The sequence below is a fragment of the Lygodium microphyllum genome, chromosome 27 (genome assembly GCF_053477565.2).
Source record: "Lygodium microphyllum isolate KBCC chromosome 27, Lygodium_microphyllum_v1.1.10, whole genome shotgun sequence".
NCBI lineage: Eukaryota > Viridiplantae > Streptophyta > Polypodiopsida > Schizaeales > Lygodiaceae > Lygodium > Lygodium microphyllum.
In genome coordinates, this window is record NC_141161.1 from 3,441,386 (window position 1) to 3,464,282 (window position 22,897).

Here is a 22,897-nt window from a genome sequence, read left to right on the forward strand (position 1 = left end):
ATCAAGTACTTCCTGACTATCAAGCAGTTATACCAACTCAAAAGGAGGTGGTAGATTATCAAGTGCCCACTATTCAAGTTGAATATCAAGGGAAGAAGTTTGATGATGTCCTGTTGGAGTTAATATCCTTCCTGAACATACATATTTAGTAACTAAGCAAAAAGAGTTGCTACCAGCCCCATTTCAGGTCAAGATGGCAGGCCAGAGGAGGTTACAACCTGTGGGAATTCTCAGGAAGCAAGAAATTCAAGTTGCTGGTCTGAAGTTCAAGGTAAGCTTTGTGGTATTAAGAATGTCAGAGATTGGAGATTCTTACAAGATGCTGTTGGGAAGACCATGGTTTAAGTTGGCTAAATTGAAGCACGATTGGGGGAATGATTATGTTTGTATACCATGGGGATTGAAAGAGATCAGATTATCAACCATTAATAAGGTAATCTTGAAGAGTTCTTCTCGACCTGTGGTAGCTCAGACTATTAATTTGGCTGATGAAGTGGAAGATGATGAGGAGGAAATGTTTCTTCAAGAAAATCCTTCTGTAGTTCCAGTGTTTGAAATTGATGTGGATAATATTATTCAGAAGTATCAAGATTCTTCAATATCTACGAGCTATGAAGTTCGGGACCATTCAGCGGTTCAACATGCAGGAAGAAACCAGTCAGGATAGCAACGTGAAGCATTTCCTGAAAGTCAGGAACAGCTTGATGTTCAGGAGAACTTAGGAAATGAATCTTATAACAGGATTCAAGATCAAGGCAGTTAGTTATCCTGAAGAATTTCAGCCAGAGAAACTTGCAAATCAGCCTAAGGATGTGGATAAATGTAGGGACAATCCTGAAGTACTTGATGAAGAGGGACAAAAAGCAATCATTCAGGCTGAGTTGAGATATGAGCACACCTTGAGAACATCTGCAAGGGTGGTAGAAGATGAGGTGCAGGAAGTCAATTTGGATCTTGAAGGGAAGGTTAAACTCATTAAGATCAGTATCTTTGTGGAACAAGAGTTCAAGCAAAACCTTGTTCAGCTGTGCTAAGAGTTTCAGGATATCTTTGCTTGGGATTACACAGATATGAATGGTTTTGATCCAGTTGTTTGTCAACATAGAATATATCTTAAAAAATATGCCAAGCCAATTGTTCAGAAAAGATATAGGATGAATCCCAATTATGCCAAGAAGGTCAAGGAAGAAATTGACAAGCTTCTGAGGGTGGGATTCATCAAACCAGTCAATGAGGTCACTTGGTTATCCCCTATAGTGGTGGTACCTAAAAAGAATGGAAAGATTCAGGTTTGTGTGGATTATAGGAAATTGAATGCAGCTACTATTACTGATCCTTTTTCTATTCCTTTTACTGATTCTCTTCTTAATGATGTGGCTGGTCATGAAATGTATAGTTTTCTAGATGGTTTTTCAGGCTACAATCAAATAAGGATGCATCCGGAAGATATGGATAAGACAGCCTTCATTATTGAATGGGGAGCATATGTTAGTACGGTCATGAATTTTGGATTGAAGAATGGGCCTCCTGAGTTTCAGGGAGCTGCTCATAAGACCTTTGGGCCGTATTTGACAGCTTTTATGAGGGTGTTTATTGATGATTTCTGTGTTTTTGGCAGCACTAAAGATCATCTTCAACATCTTAGGTTATGTTTTGAGAGATGCAGAAAATTTGGCATGTCCTTAAATCCATTTAAATCAGTATTTGCAGCAAAGAGAGGAGTGCTGTTAGGCCATATTCTCTCTGAGGAGGGTATGAGCATAGATCCAAGAAATATTGCAGTTGTTCAGAAAGCTAAAGCTCCATCCAATGTGCAAGAAGTTATGAGATTTGTCAGGCAAGTGAAGTGGCATAGCAGATACTTGAGGTATCTATCTCATATATGTGCTCCTCTTATTAATTTAACCAAAAAGGGGATGCAGTTTGTCTAGAGGGAAGATCATGATAAGGCCTTTGGTATTCTCAAGAAAATGCTTGTTGTAGCTCCTATATTGTAGCCTCCTGAATGGGATTTACATTTCCATATATTTGTTTATGCTTCTGATCTTGCTATGGGAGCTGTTTTGATGCAAGATAAGGTGCCTAGATGGTATAGACCTATTTACTATGCAAGTCGGAGATTGAGTACTACTGAAAAGAATTATTCAATAATAGAAAGAGAAGCACTTGGTATGGTGTGCTCAGACATTACTTGCTTGGGAATTAGGTTATATTTCATGTGGATCATTAGGCACTGTTGTTCCTGATTAATAAACCTCAGTTAATAGGCAGACTTGCTAGATGGATGTTGCTATTGCAGGAATTTGATTTCATGGTTATTCATACTCCTGGGAAAGAGCATGCTGTAGCTGATTATCTTAGCAGATTGGACAATGATGATATGGGAGCAGGAGTTCCCGATCAGCTTCTTGATGCTGAACATTTTGAAGTTCAGGCTATAGATCCTGACTCTTATTATGATCAGTTACTGCATTTCTTACAGGAAGGAGTGATGCCTGCACACCTTACAACAGATCAGAGAAGGAGATTAGCTTTGAAGAGTCGGTCCTTTCAGCTTATTCTAAATCTTTTGTACAAAAGAGGAGTTGATAATGTGTTGAGGAGGTGTGTTCCTGAATTTGAGCAACCAACAGTTCTTCATTGAGCTCATTCCGGACTGTCTGGAGGTCACTTTTTTGGAGAAATTACAGGCAGGAAAATACTGCAAGCAGGTTTATGGTGGCCTACTGTGCTGAAGGATGCTCATCAATATGCTAAGGTGTTTACCACTTGAACCATTTCAGAAATGGGGAATTGATTTTGTTGGACCTATCAAACCAGCAACTAAAGGCATAGGTAACAAATACATTTTGGTTTGCACAGACTATGCCACAAAGAGGGTGGAAGTACAAGCCCTCAAGGATAATAAAGCAGTTAGTGTGGCCAACTTTGTGGGCTTTTCGGACTGCATACAAGGTGACAGCTGGATTAACACCTTTCAGGTTAGTGTATGGATTGGAAGTTGTTGTCCCTATGGAATTTGTGGTTCCCAGTTTAAGAGTTGCTGTTGAACATAAGTTGGAACCAGAACAATTAGTGCAGTATCGGATGGAACAACTCCTGAAGTTGGAGGAAGACAGAGTGTTAGCTGCTTATGTGTCACGAATCACACAGCAAAGGAGAAAAGCTTGGGTAAATCGACACATTCGCAAGAAAATTTTTGAAGAGGGGGATTGGGTAGTTGTTTATAATTCTCGGTTGGGAAAATTTCCTGGAAAATTGAAGCTTAGATATGATGGACCATTTATTATTCAAAAAGATATTGGGCAAGGTACATTTCTGCTAAAAAATTTGCAAGGCAATATCCTGAAGCCTACGGTCAATGGTTTTCGGCTTAAAAGACTACTGCAACCTTATTATTCACCTGTTAATTTAATTTTTCATGTTAATGTAAGGGAATCAAATTGTGAAGGTTACATGTGTGAAGGGTCACTTGTGCATGATGCTGACATGACATTTGGCACACAACAAAGTTCACTTGCAGAACACTTGGACTTCACTTTTCAAATGGAGAAGGAAGCAGGCATTCTTCGTGATTCTCCTCTTTCTCCATAGCTGTGTGTTGTGCGCCCTGTTCGTGCCGTCATGACACATACACACCGAAGCTCTGTTCGGAAGCTGGCTCTTCCAAAGCGTGCTCGCCAAGAGGAGGAGGACGATGAGGAGTATGGGCTGTCGAAAGATGATCGGCCTGGTTGACACAAGGAGGACACGTCAACACCGATGTCGGTTTCTCAGCTGTCAAGCCCGAGTGCTATGAATACATCGTTTGTTGATTCTTCCCTAGTCCTTGACGTGGATGATGCAGTTCATAGCGCTTGGCTGCAACGCATTGGATTATATGCATTTGCATGTTTGCCATGGTCTCGGTGGGCTGCCAATGTTAATGCATCCGCCCAATTGGACATGATGAGGCAAAGTCAGGGCATGATTGCAAGCCGTTTGGAATTGACTGCTGCAGTTGTTGCACAGGTATTTGCATTACCCATGAATGAAAATCCAACTTTTTGGAAATGTAGTGATGAGCAGATGTATCAGGCCTTTGGGGAGCCTACTAGTCCTCGGCATGTTTATATTTTGAAGAGAGTTGATGCTGTCCAAAAATTGCAGCTCCGATGGTTTATTGAGTGTTTCATGCTATTCATCAAAACTAACATCATAGCAAGGGAGACTTATGGTGTTATTTATTATGTTGAGAATGTGGGTATGCCGAATTGGGTAAGCTTGATGTTTGACAAGCTTATGGCTGAGATTAATATCTCTAAGCCCAAGAAGGTTTTCTAGAAGTCGCGTATGGGATGCTGTTTGGCTGCTCTTTATGAGTATGCACAGTCCAAATTTCCTGATGTTGTTTTGGGGAATGTGTCTGACTCAAAGCCATTCTCTTCAGTAGATAATGCAGTGCATGTTGATGATCAACATGTAGAGTCTGATTCTCATCAAAAGGATGCTGACAGTGATAATGTTTTTGCCGGCCATGAGCAACAGAAGGCTATATACAGGGACTTGGTGCATGTCGGTTATGATGAAGCCTATGCTCGAAAAGTTGCCTTGGATTTTGTTCCAAAGGATTCTGTCTCTTTGGATGATGCAGCAATTCATGAAAATCAGGGTAATGAAGATTTTCTTAAGTCTGCAGGTCATGGGCATGCTAAAAAGAAACCTAGAATCGGTAAGATTTGGTTGAGAAGCATGCAGGAGCCTCAGGTTCAGCAGCAGACTTTTTCTGAAGACCCTTTGATATCTGCAACATCTTTGGATGTTAAAGAGCAGGTGGATGTTGTTTAGCCCAGTGTTCCTTTTGTTCCAAATTGCTCTCGGGTGGATGAAATTGCTTTCAGTAGTGTGTCAAATGCTTGGACTGTCATGAAAAAGGTGATGTCATTTTTTGAGCAGGCTGACAAAAATAGTGCTCAAACTATAGCTGAATGTAAACAGGTCAAGTTCTAGTTAGATTTTCAACAGAAGCAGTATGATGCCTTGGTTAAACAGTTGAAGATTAAGCAAGATGAGTATGATGCTTTGCAAACAGAGTCTCTTGGCAAAATTGCAGCTTTACAGCAGTTAGTGGATAATAGAAAAATGTCAACTGCTTTGTTTGAGAAATGGACTCAAGAGTTGCAAGATAAGTGTATACATGAGTTGCAAAGTTTTATTGATATGCATGCTAAATTTCAGGTTGAGCATCAATTGTTGTTGGAGAGTTTTCAGCCTCTTAAACATGCTGAACAGCAGATTTTGAAGAATTTGGAAGTAGATGTGGATGCCTCGGTTGTATTGAAGTTTGAATTTTCTGAGATTCAGCAAGCTTTGATTGGTGAAGTTAGAAACACTTGGTAGCTGGTGATGGGAAAATTTGACACTTTGGTTTCTAGACCTTATAATATGCTTAAAAATGCTTTTGTTCCAGTTGAGTTTGATGCATTAATTCAGGAAAAGGATGCATTTCTTCAGCAAGTTGCAGATTTGCAAGCTGTCAAAGTGGATCTTACTGCTAAGTTACAGCATGCTTTGGATGAGAAGAGAAAAAGTGATGACTATGTAGCATCTCTTTTGCAGCAGAAGGATTTTAAGTTAGAAGATAAAGATGCTACTGTGCAGCAAGTTTTGTATGAGGTGCATGAAGAGATTAAGGTTACTAGTAGTGGATCTGTTGAAGACTATGCTGTTGCACGTTCGGACTGTCAGATTTCTACTTGCACAAATATTATTCTATACACTCCTAGTTTGTTTACTACTTGACTTTGATATGTATCTTCTTTTTGCTCATGACATGATGTAATGACCTCTGGTAACACTTAGGATCAATTATGCAACTACACAAGAGGACTATGAGTATCCTAGAGGGGCTCTACGCATGGTTGCTCAGTGTGGCTTGTCAAGGGGTGCAAGGCCTCTGGCAGGGCATAATTATATTCTCTGGGTTATTTCTTACTTTGTATGCTTTCCGTTATATAGCTACATACTTGTGGGTTCGAGACTTGACTATCCCAATCATCCACCGGGCTGTGCCAGGTGTTGAGGCTCGAATTGCACTATATTAGTACTTTTATACCTTAGTACTAGCATACATGTAGAACCAGCATATGGAAAGTGACCTACATTTAGAGACCCAGTCTGGGTATTGAAGTCCGCGATTCAGATTAAAGCACCGCTCTAACCTAATAATTGGTACTTAAAATTTTAAGAAGGAACTTGTTAAGGTTTATCACTTAATAAAAATTCACCCATTTCTTAATAATTTATTAAAATGAACCTTTCATTAAATTAATTCCCCCTCACTGTACTTATTTCCCCTTTTTAATGAACCCGTTTTGTGGGATGGGTATGCGAAGTCTTCGGAGTTGTCTCCATGGTCAAAAACTGATTATCAAAGTTGTGGTCTTGATGTGTGTGGGTTGTTGTTATGTTTTGGTTCAATTTCTTTAATACGGTTAAGGGTACGGTGTGTCGTTTTTTTCTTTATTGCCTGATACAGGGATTTGGGTGATTGCATGTTGCATAGCATGAAGCTTTCGGTCGCATATGTCTAGAGGTCATGTCAAATTTTTTCTAGGCTGTGGTTTGCTTGGGGATAGTTGGTCGAGTCACATTTTATCATTTTGGTTTATATCTTATCCTTGGTTTTTGTATGTTGCTTTGCAAGCATTCTCCTTGATTGTCTGTGTTTGTGGTGTATGTGTAACCATCTGAATGGCGCCTCACGCTCCTCCCCCTATCCAGTATGTCCCATTAGTCAGTAGGGATTACTCTTCCCTACTCACTTTTGAGCCTCTCACGAAGGCGGGACTTGCGACTTTCGTGGCTGCCTCCTTTCCATTGCTTCCAGAGGATCCATCTATGTGTGACGAGTTTCTGGCCTCCTACAGCAAGAAGTTGGGACTGGTCCAGGGTACTTCCATGACTTTGATACCTCGAGGTCTCGGGAAGGCTCTGTCTCTTCCCTCCAAAGGTGAACCCTTTGTTACCACTCGCCAGCTTTTCTCTAACGAGGAGATTTTGAAGTTGTTACAAAAGCAGACCAGGGAAATTTTGATGTTAAGAAGGTGATCAACTCTTCAAGAGTTTCCTTTTCCATGATCACTAATCCTGTGTGGAAGTTGGTCTGTCAGTTTCTCCAAGACAGGTTTATGCCTGCAAAAATGCCATCCCATTACTTGTCCAAAGAGCTCTTTACAGCTTCAAGGATGGTGTTAAAAGGAGTAGCTATTGATTGGAGCACTTACCTACTCACTAAGATGGATCAACATTTCATCAAAGTCACCAGGGGCAATGTTACCAATGTCACCTATGGATCGTACTTGTCTGCCTTCTTGACCTACTCAGGTTTACAGAAGAGTGTGCCTCCACCTCCTCCATCTGATCCAGTACCTCCTCCTCCACCTTCAGATGAGTCAGAACCAATTGATATAGAGGATTTGGATTCTCCGCCTCCCCTGGTCATACAACGCAAACGCTTAAAGTGGGTAGCAGATAAAGCTCTTTCACTTCTTCCCTCAGTGCCCATTCCTGCTACCTCTCGGGCAGTGATCTCCCTGGTTATCTCACATGTAATAACCTATTCAGAGCACATCGCGAAGGTTTGTTGGATATATCAGTCCCCTCACTGAACAGTCTAGTCTCGGGAGATGCCATTCCTTTCCTATGTAAAGACATTCAGAGTTCCATTGAACTGTCAATGACAGCCTGTGTTCAATAGCTGTACGCTTCCTTTTATGAAGAACTGATGTAGTCTAAGGACCAGTTGCATAAGGCAACATCCGAGTTAGCCTCTACTAAGGATACCTTAGCAGATTTGTTTAAACATATGGAGCAACAAACCCAACTGATTGCAACCCAAAGAGATGAGATATCTTCTTTGAAGATTCAGTTATAATAGAGGCTCAATCAGAGGTTACTAGCCTCTCAGAGGAGGAGAGGATGTCCAAAGAAGCGCAAGAGTTCCAAACTCTTTTATATGTCAAACTTTCAGCCTTACAGACTGCTAATGACACAGTGGAATCACAAGCTTCCCAAATCAAGCAGTTGCAAGATCAACTGGCAAAGTCACGGTCTGTTCCTCCAAGCCCTCATGTTCCCTTGATCCCTTCTCTCTCACAGCAGGACTTGGCAACTCTTCAGAGACAAGCTACCTTGTGTCCTCTCTTCCAAGATAAAGTGGAAAGATTGCAGTCCAGAATGGATTTTCTATGGTCTTCATTTGAGCAGTATCAGGAATATGTTCCTACGGACCATTCTTTCTTTGTCCACTACCAATTACAGAAGTTGGCCTTTTACATGAAGCTTTCCACGATGGATCTTCCTCTTCTAGAGGATGGTTGGAGTGGGGCTTGGTCTCCTGAGTTGCTAATAGAGGTGGTCCGTATGGTGTTTGAAGATTCTGTCATGACCAATACCATGTTGATGTCATATATGTATCTACGAGGAGACTTGTTGATTCCAGATGAAGTGGATATGGCTTGGTATGTGGGAGACATGATATAAGAAGTGTTAATGTATAAAGGGTTTTCCTTTCATTGTATTTTTATATCAGATACAGGTGATAAGTTGGGGTCGTGGTTGGATGGACTGTTTTTGAAGATTTATTGAAGATTTGGAAGTGGTTTGAGAGTGTGGAATGGTTTGAGTATGAGTTATGAGGTTCTGTAACCTTCTGTAGAGCTTCTGTCTCTGTACTGTAACTGTACTGTAGCTGTTCTAGTACTATACTGTAGAGCTTCTGTATGCTTCTGTATGTGTTCTGTTGGATGAGAGTGTACCTTGGGAAAGTTTTCTAGCCTTGGAAAGAGGTGAATACAAGTGCAAAAGAGCTAAAAGAAGTGAAAGAAGTAGCTGCTGAAGACTCAAGTAAAGACTGGAGTGAAGTGACAGTAGTGAGCTATGAAAAGACACTGTAGTGGCTCTGGTGACTCTTCATATCAGACATACCTCTTGGGAGGGGTATCCACGACCTAAGAAGGATTATTGTAAGTGATTATGAGAGATTGTAGAGAGGATATGATGTACTATTGATGGAGAGAGAGAGAGAGAGAGTCAAAGATAGTCAATTCTATTAAAACAGAGTGATTGTATATGAGAGACTGAGAGAGAAGACTATGAAGATATTGAAGATGAATACTATGTGATGTATTTCCATTCAAAGATGGTGTATTCCTTTGCTTTCTTTGTTCTATTGATGGATTTTGTGAAGATATTGAAGAATATGGTTGATTCTATCAAATCCGTGGGAGATCTACATGATGCTGCATGAAGATTTGTTGTGCCTGGTGTTCTTTTCTTCATTGTGATCATATAAAACCTAATACAAAAGCTTGTTGATGTTACAAGATAGATTTTCTTGCAAGAGAATTCTCTTTTTCCTTGGTGTTCCTCTTGGGGCTCCACTGTGCAATGTTGCTCAAGGTACATCTCTCATCAAGAGTGTCATGTCTAGTCATCTTGGCATTTGTAGCTTGCTGATGTTGCATTTCGCTCTGACTGGACATGGTTTGAACACAATGTCTTTGTGTTCTTGGGGTGTGGCATTTTTTCCCTTGATGGCTAGATTGGCCTGTTAAGGTTCTAGGGTCTCTGTTTGTTTCTATTCGAGTGCGGCCTTTTGATTGCTCCTTTGAGCTTCCATGCTCGCGTAGGACCATTACTGCCCGAGGGTCTAAGTTGGAGGGCCTGTCACAGCGCACGTTCTCTCTCCCACCTACTTGGGGTGGAAAAGGAGGGGGTAGGGCCCCCTTTGCGGGAGTCTTGGAGGCGGTCCCCTCCTTGACCCGCAGGGTCGTTGCGGTAGGCACCATGCATAGCTTGGAGGATCGTTCCGCCAAATCTTGAACCACTTACTCTAGGTTTCGGCCCAGCAGTGGGTCTGCAGTGCACCTTTCGTTCTATATAGCCTGGGGGGTCAATTTCGAGGCTGGGCACTCCTTTTCCACTTCGTTGCCTCGTTCGTTTTTGGGTCTAATCAGGCTTTCCCCCTCGACAGATTACGCCTAAGTCCCTAGTCTTGTGATTTCCTGCCTCTAGCTCCTAAGCGGTTGCACCCTACGATTTTGCATATTCCATGGGCCAGAATAGTGTTTTGGGTGTCCCACAGCCTTCTGACAGTTCGCCTGTTGCGTTCTAGCCGGGCCAGGTCAAATTTCAGAAAATTTGATAAAAAATTACACTCGGACCAATTGGTCCGAATTGCAGGGTCCGAGTAGGTCACTCGGACGGGCCGAGGCACAGGGCCGAGGGCCGAATTTCAGGGTTTGACTTAGACGGTTTTGATTCGGATGGCCGAATGGCAAATTCGAACAAGGTGATTCGGACGGGCCGAATGGCACTTGGGCCGAGGGCCGAATGTGGAGAGTGGCCAAGGGCCGAATTGGAGGCTCAGATGGGTCGTTCGGACGGGCCGAGGTCGAATGTGCCATGTGGCAAAAAGTTTTGACTCGAACGGGCCGAATGGGCTCACTCGGACGGTTTTGACTCGGACGGGTCTGAGGGTAGGTTTGGCCGAGTGACCAGCTGAGGGCCGAGTCTGGGCCTCAGACCAAAGTCGATGTGACTCGGATGCGCCGAATGCCGCACGTGTTTTCGCCGAAGCTCCCAAAATTCATCGTGCAGGGCGCTGGGAGTCTTCTCCCTTGTCGAGCAACTCCAGATTGGTCCTACTACTGTAGGGGGAGATGTAGAATTACCTGGGCTAGCCGAAGATCTTCATGATGCCAAGATTGAAGCGGATTTCCTCGCCAAGCTTTCCTCTTCTCTCCTGCTCTCCTGAAACCGTGCAATGCACAATGTGGCCTTTCTTGCCACTTTTGGTCCTTATACCCTATTTCGGGTATGGTATTGGCACCCGCAACAACTCACTTACTGACCTTAGGCATCACAAGTAAGGTTTTTACCACTTTTACACGATTCTTGCCCTGTTTCTGCTCTGTTTTGCAACAGTAACCCTAATGCTCATTTTCTTTGTTTTTCTTTGTTTTCTCCTACTCTAATGCATACAACTCACAAAGTAAATACCTACTCTACTCCATCTCATTACATAACTCTCAAAAAGCAAAAAACCTACTTCCCAAGGAGATCGAATACCATCTTCAACCCCCTCACTACCTACCTATCTCAAGCACCGGTTCGGGGAAACCCTTACTTGGATGCTCGATTCGAAGCGCACAAGCGCTCAAGACTTGAATTTGTTGGTCTCGGCAAAACGGAACCAAAATGTGGATGCTTTCGCTCAACCACCAAGACCCACGGACCGCTTATTGCTTCAAGTGTTCCAAGCCAAGCACTAATGGCTACCTCTCACATGGCCGATGTGCCATCCACATCTATGGGTGTAGTGAGCTTACCTCCATGCCGTTCGAGTTACCTCCTCTCCCGCGCACTCCGGTAGCTCCACGATCCAAGTGCAAGCTTCAAGCAAGCTCCATCCTCGGGCTCCACACTCCAAGCTCCATCACCGCGAGCAAGAGAAGAGAAGAAAAGAAGAGAGGAGAAGATGGAGAGCTTCTCCACCCCACGGTCCCTCACCCTCGCACACTCACTCCCTCACACTCTCACACTCCCTCTCTCAAGCACAAGCTCAAGCAAGCAAGAACAAGAAGAAGAAGAGGAAGAGGAGAGCTACTTTTGGCCACACACAAGAATGAGCTTCTCATTCACTTTTCAACTTCATATACAAAACCCTAAATCCCTTTTGGGCGGTCATCCCCTTTTCCCCTTTTTTAGATGGCCGGCCATAGCCTAGGCCCTTTTTCCCATTGTCCTTCTATCTTCCTAGCTTCCTTTCCACCGCCCGTCTACATTTATAAATTGCACGCGGCGCTCCTTGAATTAAACCATGATACGCTTGCGCTCTTTTACAAAAGTATTGATTCGCACTTTTTCTTGTGCGCCTTTGCCTTCCATTTCTCTCGCCTTGGCCTTTGCCTTTGTCTTTGTCTTTTATTTTGGCTTTCCGGCTGTTCCACTGCCTGGCACTTTTTTACAAGATTCACGGTGCACCTTTGTATTTTAAAATGTACCTTTCCCCTTTTGCAACTGCCTAGGAATTTTAAGGTTGCCCTTGCACTTTTGGCCTCTTCTCCTCTTCTTTCTTCAGTCGAGCTACCTCTTTTCCGCCTTTGCCCTGCATCTTTTTTATTTCCTTTTGCTTTCTTCGTGTTGGGGTTAACGTAGCCAATTCACCAGCTACTGCAGCCACCCTTTCCTTCCAACAACACCTCTGCTAATGCTGACCCCATCTATGAAATCACCACCAAGGAGCGTATAGAAAAAAGCAAACAAAAAATTGAAAACTTATAAAGGTGCAATAAAAATAAAAACAAAGAAGCATCTTACACATGAAAATTTTGAAATTGGAAAATTACTTGGAATTATTTTTCGTAAAAGCACATCAAGCTGGCTCTTGTATAAATCATAACAATATATCTCAGCTAAGTTGGTTGGAAAATAATTAAAAGAATGTAAATGGTGTGTGCAAGTGAGAGAAGATTGGTCTAGGCAAATGCAAAAGGAGGGTGCCCAAAAATTGAGGCCATATATAAAAACTGGAAAGTCAATGGATAAGCTCTTTCTTATGATGTGCAATCTTGAGAGCTCTCTTCTTACTTCTTGCTTGTGTGAGAGGGAGAGATTGAGAGAAAGAAATATTAACATCTATAAAAGGCCAATGTGGCCTATGAGACAAAACCAAAGTACATCTCTATCCAGTGTCATCTCATCACAAAAGTGAAAGAAAAATGCATCCTAATGTAAGGCTAATATCTAAATATCTCTATGTCTAAAAAGCTGACTATATAAAATGTCTAACTATAGTAGCTCCTCTCTAAATGTCGAGATCAACACATGATTCTAACCATGATGTGAGTCTCCTATGTCTTAGTATGGGCCCCTCAGTCTCGTCAAAACGCATGGTTAAGGTCTCTACGCTTGACACAATTCAATGGCCCTATCTAGTGTGACTTGGTAGCATAGAGTAGAGGTAGTCTAGTGAGATGGATTTGTGTTTGCTAAGCTAGTAGTGACTATGGATCTGATTTATGAAAGAAATCCATCACTAGTCTTTGCATGGGTCCCTCTAGTCGAGCTAGTCCCCTGTCTCATAGTAGTGTTGTGTGGTGCCTTTGGAGCTCCAAGAGGAAAAGCCCTAGACATTTCTAGTCGTCATACTCCATGACATGACAAAGAGGTCCAAAGCCCTCACAAAAAAGGTAGTGATATGTTCCTTATATGTCATAGTACATTTTACATCTACATATGTAGTGCTCCTCTATCTCAAGCTCTCTGTCATCACAAAGCTAGCATATCTTATCCTCAGCTGGACCATCTCTCCATCTACATGTCTCTATCCTCAACTAATGGGAGGAGGCATGCATCATCCACATATTGTGGGAGAGATGCATGTCCATATATTGTGGTCACGGACAAGAAATCATCCTCAAAGAGGTGTAGAAAGTGGCTCCAATATCTTCAATCCTAGCGAAAGAGAGAGACAGAGAGAGAGAGAGAGAGAGAGAGAGAGAGAGAGAGAGAGAGAGAGAGAGAGAGCAAAAAGTAAGAAGAGAGCTCCACAAGATTGTACACCACAAGAATAAGCTTATCATTTCATTTTGTGTTTATACATGGCCTTTTTTTTCTTGTGTTCCTCTCATCTCATTGGCATAAATCACTCTTCTCTTACCTTACATACTCTTTTGTTTTTTACAACTCTTTTTCAACTTGTTGGACACCGAGTTTTTTACCCCTCATTCAAGAAGTTATTACAATTCGCATGGGAATGAGTCCATCTCTCTTCCCAAAATAATTTTCTGTCAAAAAAATTTAGGCACTTGAGAGACCTTAATTTCCACTTCTCCTTTCATTCTTAAATTTTATATTTCTTTTGTATCTCCTTAGTCATGCTTTCCCAGAAGGGGTTAACATTACCCCCATCTTAGACTTATACTAGTTCCATGGCCCTCTATATCTAGTGGATATCCTTATGTGGCTGATATTGTGGACCATGTAGAGGGTAACTACTAATTATGCTGCAATTTTGGGCCATTATTGGAGTGGATGAGGTTAGCTCTTTCTCCATTCTTGAGGGGTTGGTTCTCTATTGAGGGAAAGGAGGAAGAGGATGGGATGACAAGGGCAACATATGTCACCGAGTTAGTCAAGTTGATCTTCAAGCCATAATCTCATCATGGTGTATTGGGACTTGGATTTGTTTCATGATGGTCACATGCTTGTGGGGTAAAGGAGGATTCTTTTTCCTATTTTAGGTTCTTATGGCTCTTTAAACGTTAATCGAGGAATAGTGCCATAGCTTTCTAATTCACCCCTAGCCACTTAAGTACTCTCAGATATTGAAGGAAATGTACACTCCATAAGGGTGTGTGCCTACCTTATTGTGTTGTGACTATTGTAGAAGTGCGAGTGCAACAAGGAGATGGATCAAATCTCAAGCACTGTGCTTGGAGTGTTGTATCACATTTGAGGACCCAGTTGGTGCATGAGGACATATGATGCAAAGCTCACAATGACATGCTTGTTGACGTCCTAGGTATATCTTGCCCTTGAGATGCCCTAAGTCTATGAAGTTGCAAACGGCTAGGGGTTGGGGATGGGGCCCGCCAACTATTATCATAAGAGGTGCCCAACTTGGGGACCCCTAGGTGATGTGACTATGAGTGGTTCTAGTGAGATTTTTATTTGCTTTGATTCGTTGATTCTTTTTCTCTCCTTTTCTCTCTTTTTTATTTTCTTTTTCTTGTCTCTCTCTATTTATTTTTAAAAAAATGAAAGCTTCATTGTGGCTTTCTTTGATTCCTGAGTGTTGGCTGGGGAATGGTCACAATGTTCTTTGCAAGCATACTCTGCTCATCATGTAGGTCTTCAATACTAGCCTTATAGATAGGGGTTTAGATTAAATGAAGGTGTGGCTACAACTAGTAAACTTACTTATGTTCATAATATCCTTTAATAGCACAAAACAATATACAAGTTGTAGAGTAGGTTGAAGAAGTAGTCTCACCATAGCATATCTATCTATTCTAACATTTATATCAAAGAAGAGTGGATGAAGACCCTCTTGTTATGTTGCCTTCTTTTGATTGACTAGTCGAAGAAGTAACCATAGGTATTTGTGGTGATAGTAGTCCCTTATCTTCTTTTGGCTCCTAGTCTAAATCAAGTGCAAGAGGTGATTGTGTGACTCTTCTGTGGTGGTTGGAGTGGGTTCTTTACTAGCTACAACCCCAATTAGCCTTAGATATGCTATTGAGAATCTAGCTTCCCTTAGTCATAACACCTGATTTTCCTTTGTCATCATATATTCATGTTGAGGTACTCCTATTTCCAAACTATGCTTGAGAGTCTACTTAGTAAGTTACATCTACAATGCCTGCCTAGTAAGTTACATCTTCTTCTTAAGATTATCAACAATGTTCTCCTCACATGGCTACCATGCTTCAAGTAGCATGTTAGTGAAGCTTTGTTTTTGTTCTCGTATAATCTCTTCTATTGCTTTAGCCCTTTTAATCACCAAATTCTTTTCACTCTCAACTTGAGCTAAGTAGGTGGCCAGGTCTCGCATGATGTCGACATTTCTCTCCTTCCATTGATTCATGTTCTCCTTTGCCTACTCTAGCCCTTTTTGTTTTGCTACTTTTTGAGGATTTCTAATGTGGTTTGCTATTCACTCTAGGTTTGACTCAAGGTTTTCCTTTTGTTGCATTTTATATTCTAGTTGTTGCTAGAGTTGTATGTAGTCATGTTGTGTGCCTTTTTCTATTTCATTTTCTAGTTCCACAATCCTTTTGGTACTATGTTGTTCCTCCTCTTTTGTTTGATTTGCTTTTTCTAACTCTCTCATCAGCTGCCCTTGCAACTACTTTAGTCCTTCTAGCTCTCATTATACCTTGGCCTTCTTCTTTCTAGCTTGGATATTCTAACTCTTGAGCTGCACTTCATTTTTCATTTATACTTTACATTGCTTTCACAGTCATGTCTTTTACTCTAGGGACTAAGATGAAAGGTGTGGATGCCATAATTGATGGAAGAGATTCCTAGTGGACCTTGCCTTTGCCTATGATTGGTGGCCTTGTTGAAGGTCATGCTACTCCACTAGTACCTACTTCTGATGAGCTTTCTAGGTGGTGGTTCATTAATACCAGTTCTTCCACTATTGAGTCTTGTTTGATTGAATGATGGCTAGGGCTATGCCCTCCTCTTCTTATTTCTTGAGTGGCTTCTTCTCCTCCTATTGCTTGAGCCTTCGTTTCTCTTATTCCTTCCTTGATTCTTCCTTGGATCTTTCTAATTCCTTCTCTTCTTTAAGAGTGGCCTCTACTAATTTGATAGATACTTTAACAATAAACTTTTCCCTACCCTCCTTGTCAAAGGTTGCTGATTTTGGCACTTCTAATAGCACTTGGTTGTTGTCACTAGGTTCAATGACTCACGTGTCATGGGTCATGGAATCATTTTCTTCTTAATTTTGATGGTCACTCTAATGCTTGAGCTTGAAGAATAGCTAATGTGTGCTCCAGTTGATTCACTTCATCTTCTATGGTTGGGCTTGCCATGGGGATCTAGGTTGATGCTTTCTTGTTGGGCACATGTCATGAGTCTTGAGCTTTTGTGGCATTGCTGCGAGTCTTTTAGTACTTTCCTTTGCTTTCAACTACACTCTCTTGATTTCCTATTCCTCTACGTCTCGTGAGGGTTCAAGCTGCTCCAATGTTCTTGTGTACATGGGGGACACATGTGGTATTGATATGGTTGGGGGTTTCTAGGATACTTGTTTCTCTCTTGTCTCAATGGACCCTTGATGATTTACTATATGATTGTCATTAATGCATCTTTGAATCCTATTAATGTGGCTTTGGTTGCAATTGTTTTCCTCTCTACTTCCTTGCTTACTACTGATATGGGTCCTGATCTTTCAGAGTCTTATACACTAGATCCAAGCATCTTCGCTAGATCATGGATGGCCTTTATAACAAAGGCATTGAGATTCTTATTATCCATTGTCCATCCATCTCCACTTTCTAGCATTGCCACTTGGATCCTACTTATCATGGAGTTGTACTTGTGGCAAAAATAAAAGCTTGTGTTAACTTTGCTTGGATTTCATAGTAGGGTCTAGGATATCCACTAGGCTTACAGCATCATGGGTGAACACCTTTTGTTTGTCCATCCCTAGTATTGCATAAATGTCTATTTTTTGTCTCTCCTCCTTTTTGTTCAACAAGCCCAAGGCTTTATGGACCACCCTTGGTATGAGCAAGATTTCCACTTATTGTTGACCATTACCATCATTCACAATGATTGCCCCACTATTTCTATCAAGGTTTGTAGGTCATGAGAAATGCCATGTACTTTTCATAAGTCACCTCTTGTTAGAAGTTTTTCATGTAGATGTCTAACCTCTCCTCTTCTATCTCCTCTCCTTTCCTCTCTCTCTCTCTCTCTCTCTCTCTCTCTTTTTCACTCAAAAACCCTAAATTTCTTGAGAGCAAATCCCTCTCTTTGATTCTCTCTCTCCCCTCTTCTCTCTCTCTCTCTCTCTCTCTCTCTCTCTCTCTCTCTCTCTCTCTCTCGGCTTGTGTTGGATACCTCCCTCGGCATAGTGGTTGATTGCCTCTTGTCTACTAGCCCCACTGCCCGTATGTTGTGGCTAATGACTCCCTCTCTGTGCTAGCCACTGTCGTCGCTATCCTGCCTCCCGCATTTTGCCTACCGCTCTCCTACCTCCCGCCTCCTGCTAGCTACTCTTTTGCCTCCCGTGTATATATGTATATATGTAGGGCCGTTGTTGCCCTACCAATTAGCCATCTACCATCTGCTCGTGTGCTAGCCCAACTTGGCCTTGTGCTCCACGAGCTCGCCCTCTACTACATGTGCACTTGCAGTCCCCTCCGCCCTCTATGCCCTGTGTTGCCCACCAACACTTCACCCGCAGTCGCTTGCTGGTCTTCTCCTCCTGGTTACCAATGCCCCTCCTCATGCTTCTTGATGCTTGCTCCTTGCACCAACTCTACCGATGCCCTCCACACATAGCTAGGCGCCCGAGTAGCTCACTATTACACATACACACACAAACACACACACACACACACCCACCTCACTTCAAGTCCCTTCTCCCACTTCCGACTCCAACTAACGACGCCCTCTGCACATAGTTGAGTGCTCCATTGGATGCACTATCATGTAGACGAGAGAGAGAGAGAGAGAGAGAGAGAGAGAGAGAGAGAGATGGCTATGATGAGACGAGGGAAGAATAAGAAGAACAACAGAGAGTTCAAAAGGTTAAAAGAGCTCATAAAATATACCTATTTAGGTGACCAAAGAGGCATGAAGAAGAACAATAGAGAGTTTAAAAAGTTGAAAGAGCTCATTAAATGCAAGAAACTAAAGAGGTGCATTCTCTCGCCATAGCCATCTCTCTCTCTTGCCATGTGGTGATAGCACAACCAATGGAGTGCTCACCTATGTGTAGAGGGTGTCAATAGAGTTGGAACATGGATTGGGCATCAGGAAGCAAGTAGGAGAAGGGACATGTAACCAAATATGCATATACATCTCCAGGCAATAGTGTAGGCAGTGGAGCACTTTTATAGAAATGTGGAGGGCATTGCCTATGTTCATGTTGGAGTCCAAGAAGCACTTCTTATAACCTGTTATCCTTAGAATGGAGTTGATCATGCCAAGTACGTCGAAGAAGTAGCAACTGCATTAGGACTGTAGTAGCTGTGCCTATTGTAAGAGCATGAACACCAATTTACTTAATTAGCTATCTGGGTCTCAACAAATAATGTTGCAAATTCTTTGCTATGGAAATTTCGTCCTCAATCAATTGTTATTAATATTCTAGTGCAAATCTTGATTGATTTCGTGCTCTTAACAATCCACCTATCCTCTATGTGTGTGTGTGTGTGTGTGTGTGTGTGTGTTCTCATGACTCCTGGTAGGAGGGTGAGGGGGCCATTAGGGCTCTCTCTCTCTCTCTCTCTCTCTCTCTCTCTCTCTCTCTCTCTCTCTCTCTCTCTACACGATAGTGTGACCAATGGAGTGCTCAACTATGTGCAGAGGTGTTAGTAGTTGGAGCAGGAAGTGGGAGAAGGGACTTGGAGTGTGTGTGTGCGTGTGTGTGTAGCTACTGGAGTGCTCAGCTATGTGCGGAGGGCATTAGTAGCAGCTGGAGCAAGGAGCAAGCATCAAGAAGTAGGAGGAGGGGCATCAGTAACTAGGATGAGAAGACAAGCAGGCTAGCGCGGGTGAAGTGTTGGTGGGCAACACAAGTTGTAGAGGGCGGAGGGGACTATGAGTGCACAGGTAGTAGAGGGCGAGCTGGTGGAGTACAAGGCCGAGTTGGTCTAGAACAAGAGGAGATGGTAGATAGCTGATTGGTAGGGCAACCGCGGCCCTCTATATATATACACACACATATATACAAGGGAGGCAAAAGAGCAGCTAGCAAGGAGGCGGGAGGTAGGAGAGTGGTAGGCAAAATGCAGGAGGTAGGACAACAATGCCAGCTAGAAAGGAGGGGGGGTGATTAGGCGCCACAACAGACGGTCAATGGCCAGTAGACAAGAGGCGGCCAACAAATACACCGAGGGAGGTAGCCAACACAAAAGGGGGGAGAGAGAGAGAGAGGAGAAAAGAGAGGGAGAGAGAGAGAGGAGAAAAGAGAGGAAAGAGAGAGAGAGATAACCAAAGAGAGAGGCATTTGCTCTAAAAATTTTTAGGGCTTTTGAGAGAGAGAGAGAGAGAGAGAGAGAGAGAGAGAGAGAGAGAGAGAGAGGAGAGGTTAGACATCTACATGAAAAACTTCTAACAAGAGGTGAATTATGAAAAGTACATGGCATTTCTCATGACCTAAAAACCTTGATAGAAATAGTGGAGCAGTCATTATGAATGATGGTAATGGTCAACAATAATGGTAATGGTCAACAATAAGTGGAAATCTTGCTCATACCAAGGTGGTCCATAAAGCCTTGGGCTTGCTAAACAAAAAGGAGGAGAGACAAAAAATGGACATCTATGCAATACCAGGGATGATGGACAAATAAAAGGTGTTCACCCATGATGGTGTAAGCCTAGTGGATATCCTAGACCGTACTATGAAATCCAAGCAAAGTTAACACAAGCTTTTATTTTTGCCACAAGTACAACTCCATGATAAGTAGGATCCAAGTGGCAATGCTAGAAAGTGGAGATGGATGGAAAATGGGTAATAAGAATCTCAATGCCTTTGTTATAAAGGCCATCCATGATCTAGCGAAGATGCTTGGATCCATATTAGTAGTAAGCAAGGAAGTAGAGAGGAAAACAATTGCAACCAAAGCCACATTAATAGGATTCAAATGTGCATTAATGAGAATCATATAGTAAATCATCAAGGGTCCATTGAGACAAGAGAGAAACAAGTATCCTAGAAACCCCCAACCATATCAATACCACATGTGTCCCTCATGTACACAAGAACATCAAAGCAGCTTGAACCCTCACGAGACGTAGAGGAATAGGCAATCAAGAGAGTGTAGTTGAAAGCAAAGGAAAATACCAAAAGACTCGTAGCAAAGCCACAAAAGCTCAAGACTCATGACATGCATCCAACAAGAAATCATCAACCTAGATCCCCATGGCAAGCCCAACCATAGAAGATGAAGTGAATCAACCAGAGCACATAATAGCTATTCTTCAAGATTAGGCATTAGAGTGACCACCAAATTGAGAAGAAAATGATTCCATGGCCCACAACACGTGAGTCATTGAACCTAGTAGCATTCACCAAGTGCTATTAGAAGTGCCAAAATTAGCCACCTTTGATAACGAAGGTAGGGAAAAGTTTATTGTTAAAGTATCTATCAAATTAGTCGAGGCCACTCTTGAAGAAGAGAAGGAATTAGAAAGAGCCAAGGAATTAGTAGTGACCCACGACCCATGAAATGTGATAGCAAGAACCCTATAGAACCTCCAAACCTCTTTGGTCACCTGAATAGGTGCATTTAATGAGCTCTTTCAAACTTTTTGAACTCTCTCTTGTTCTCCTTCTTCTATATTGCTATATAGTGTAAACTAGCGTTCCGCGCATGCTTCACGCATACGGAACACTAGGCCACTTCGCAACAGCTTTGCTGCCTTGAAGCGGCGAGTGAAGTAGCTGTGCTATCGTATGTCAACTTCACTCAACAATCCATTTCTCATCTTTCTCTTTCCTCTTTTTCCTCTCTCTCTCTCTCTCTCCTCCTCCAAATTCCCTATGTCTAATTCTCTCTCTCTCTCTCTCTCTCTCTCTCTGCCTTCTATTTTAGATTATTTTTCTCCTCTCCTGGTTCTCTCTCTCCCTTTTTTCTCTCCCCGCTTTTCTTCTCTCTCACTCTCCTCTTTTTTCCTTTTTTTTTCTTCTTCTCTCTCTCTATCTCTTCATTCTCTTTTTAAATTTTTTCTTTTCTCTCTCTCTCTCTCCTTTTATTCTCTTTGCGTTTTTCTTCTCTCTCTCCTCTCTTTTCCTTCTCTCTTTCTCCTCTATTTTATATTTTCTCTCTCTATAATTCTCTCTACATGTTCTCTCTCTCTCTCTCTCTCTCTCTCTTTTCCTTCTCTCTTTCTCCTCTATTTTATCTTTTCTCTCTTTATAATTCTCTCTACATGTTCTCTCTCTCTCTCTCTCTCATTCCTTCTTCTTCTTCTTCTTCTTTTTCTTTTTCTTTTTCTTTTTCTTTTTCTTCTTTCACTTTCTTCCCCCCCCCCCTTTACTCTCTCTTAAAGTATGTAAATTTTATCTTTTCCCTATATATAATTCTCTCTTTATGTTTATATTCTCTCTCTCTCTCTTCGTCCCCTTTTCTTCGTCTTCCCTTTCTCTAAATTTTCCATTTTTTCTTCTCTCCCTCTCTCTCTTTTAAATTTTATATTTTTGTTCACTCATTCTCTCTCTTTTAAATTATATCTTCTCTCTCTCTCTCTCTCTCTCTCTCTCTCTCTTCCCTCTCTCCTTCTTTCTTCCTTTCTCTCATTCTCAAAAAATATTTAAATTAAAAAAAACTTTTCTCTTTTATCTTTTTTCCCATCTCTCTTCCTTTTTCTTCTTCTCTCTCTCTCTCTCTCCCCCCTCTCCTCTCTTTTCCTTCTCTCTCCTCTCTTTTCTTTTTTTTCTCTTTAAATTTTTTATTTTATCTTTCTTTTAAATTTTATATTTTCTCTCTCTATAATTCTCTCTCTGTGTTCAAATTCTCTCTCTTCTTCTTATTTTCTCTCTCTCATTTTCTTCTCTATGTCTCTCTCCTCCCTCTCTCCTCTCTTTTCCTTTTTTCTTTTCCTCTCTCTCTTTCTCTCTTAAATTTTATATTTCCTCTCTCTATAATTCTCTTTCTCTTTGCTCCCCCTCTTTCTCCCTCCCTCTCCTCTTCTTTCTTTTTTGCTCTTTGTATATTTCTCTCTCTCTCTCTCTCTCTATTTTAATTAAAAAGAAAGTTTCTTTTTTTTTTCTTTTTCTTTTTTTCTCTTTAAATTTTTTCTTTTTCTCTTTCTTTTAAATTTTATCTTTCCTCTCTCTATAATTCTCTCTGTGTTCAAATTCTTTCTCTTCTTCTTCTTGTTTTCTCTATCATTTTCTTCTCTCTATCTCTCTCCACCCCTCTCTCCTCTCTTTTCCTTTTTTCTTTTCCTCTTTCTCTCTGTCTCTCAAATTTTATATTTCATCTCTCTATAATTTTCTTTCTTTCTTTTAAATTTTATCTTTCCTCTCTCTATAATTCTCTCACTGTGTTCAAATTCTTTCTCTTCTTTTTTCATTTCTCTCTCTCTCTCTCTTCCCCTCTTTCCTCTCTTTTTTATTTTCTTTTTCTCTCTCTCTCTCTCTTAAATTTTATATTTCCTC

General features: G+C 41.6%; 1 protein-coding gene across 1 annotated transcript; it reads left to right on the forward strand.

Moving 5' to 3' along the window:
- The first annotated feature begins 725 nt into the window (after positions 1–725).
- LOC148012014 (uncharacterized) lies at positions 726–3,594 on the forward strand. Its single transcript, XM_087668724.1, has 7 exons — positions 726–984; positions 1,069–1,841; positions 1,998–2,174; positions 2,300–2,604; positions 2,695–2,758; positions 2,863–3,310; positions 3,452–3,594. Exons 1-7 carry the CDS (start codon positions 726–728, stop codon positions 3,592–3,594), a joined length of 2,169 nt encoding a protein of 722 aa, XP_087524850.1.
- Positions 3,595–22,897: the final 19,303 nt, after the last annotated feature.

Bases quoted from the DNA above. Each gene is read 5' to 3' on its own strand.
- LOC148012014 (XM_087668724.1), top strand. From the start codon at position 726: ATGAATCTTATAACAGGATTCAAGATCAAGGCAGTTAGTTATCCTGAA. The intron at 2,175-2,299 runs GTGTGCTCAGAC...TTGCTATTGCAG, and splicing joins AAAGAGAAGCACTTGGTATG to GAATTTGATTTCATGGTTAT. The intron at 2,759-2,862 runs GTGTTTACCACT...TGGTTTGCACAG, and splicing joins ATGCTCATCAATATGCTAAG to ACTATGCCACAAAGAGGGTG.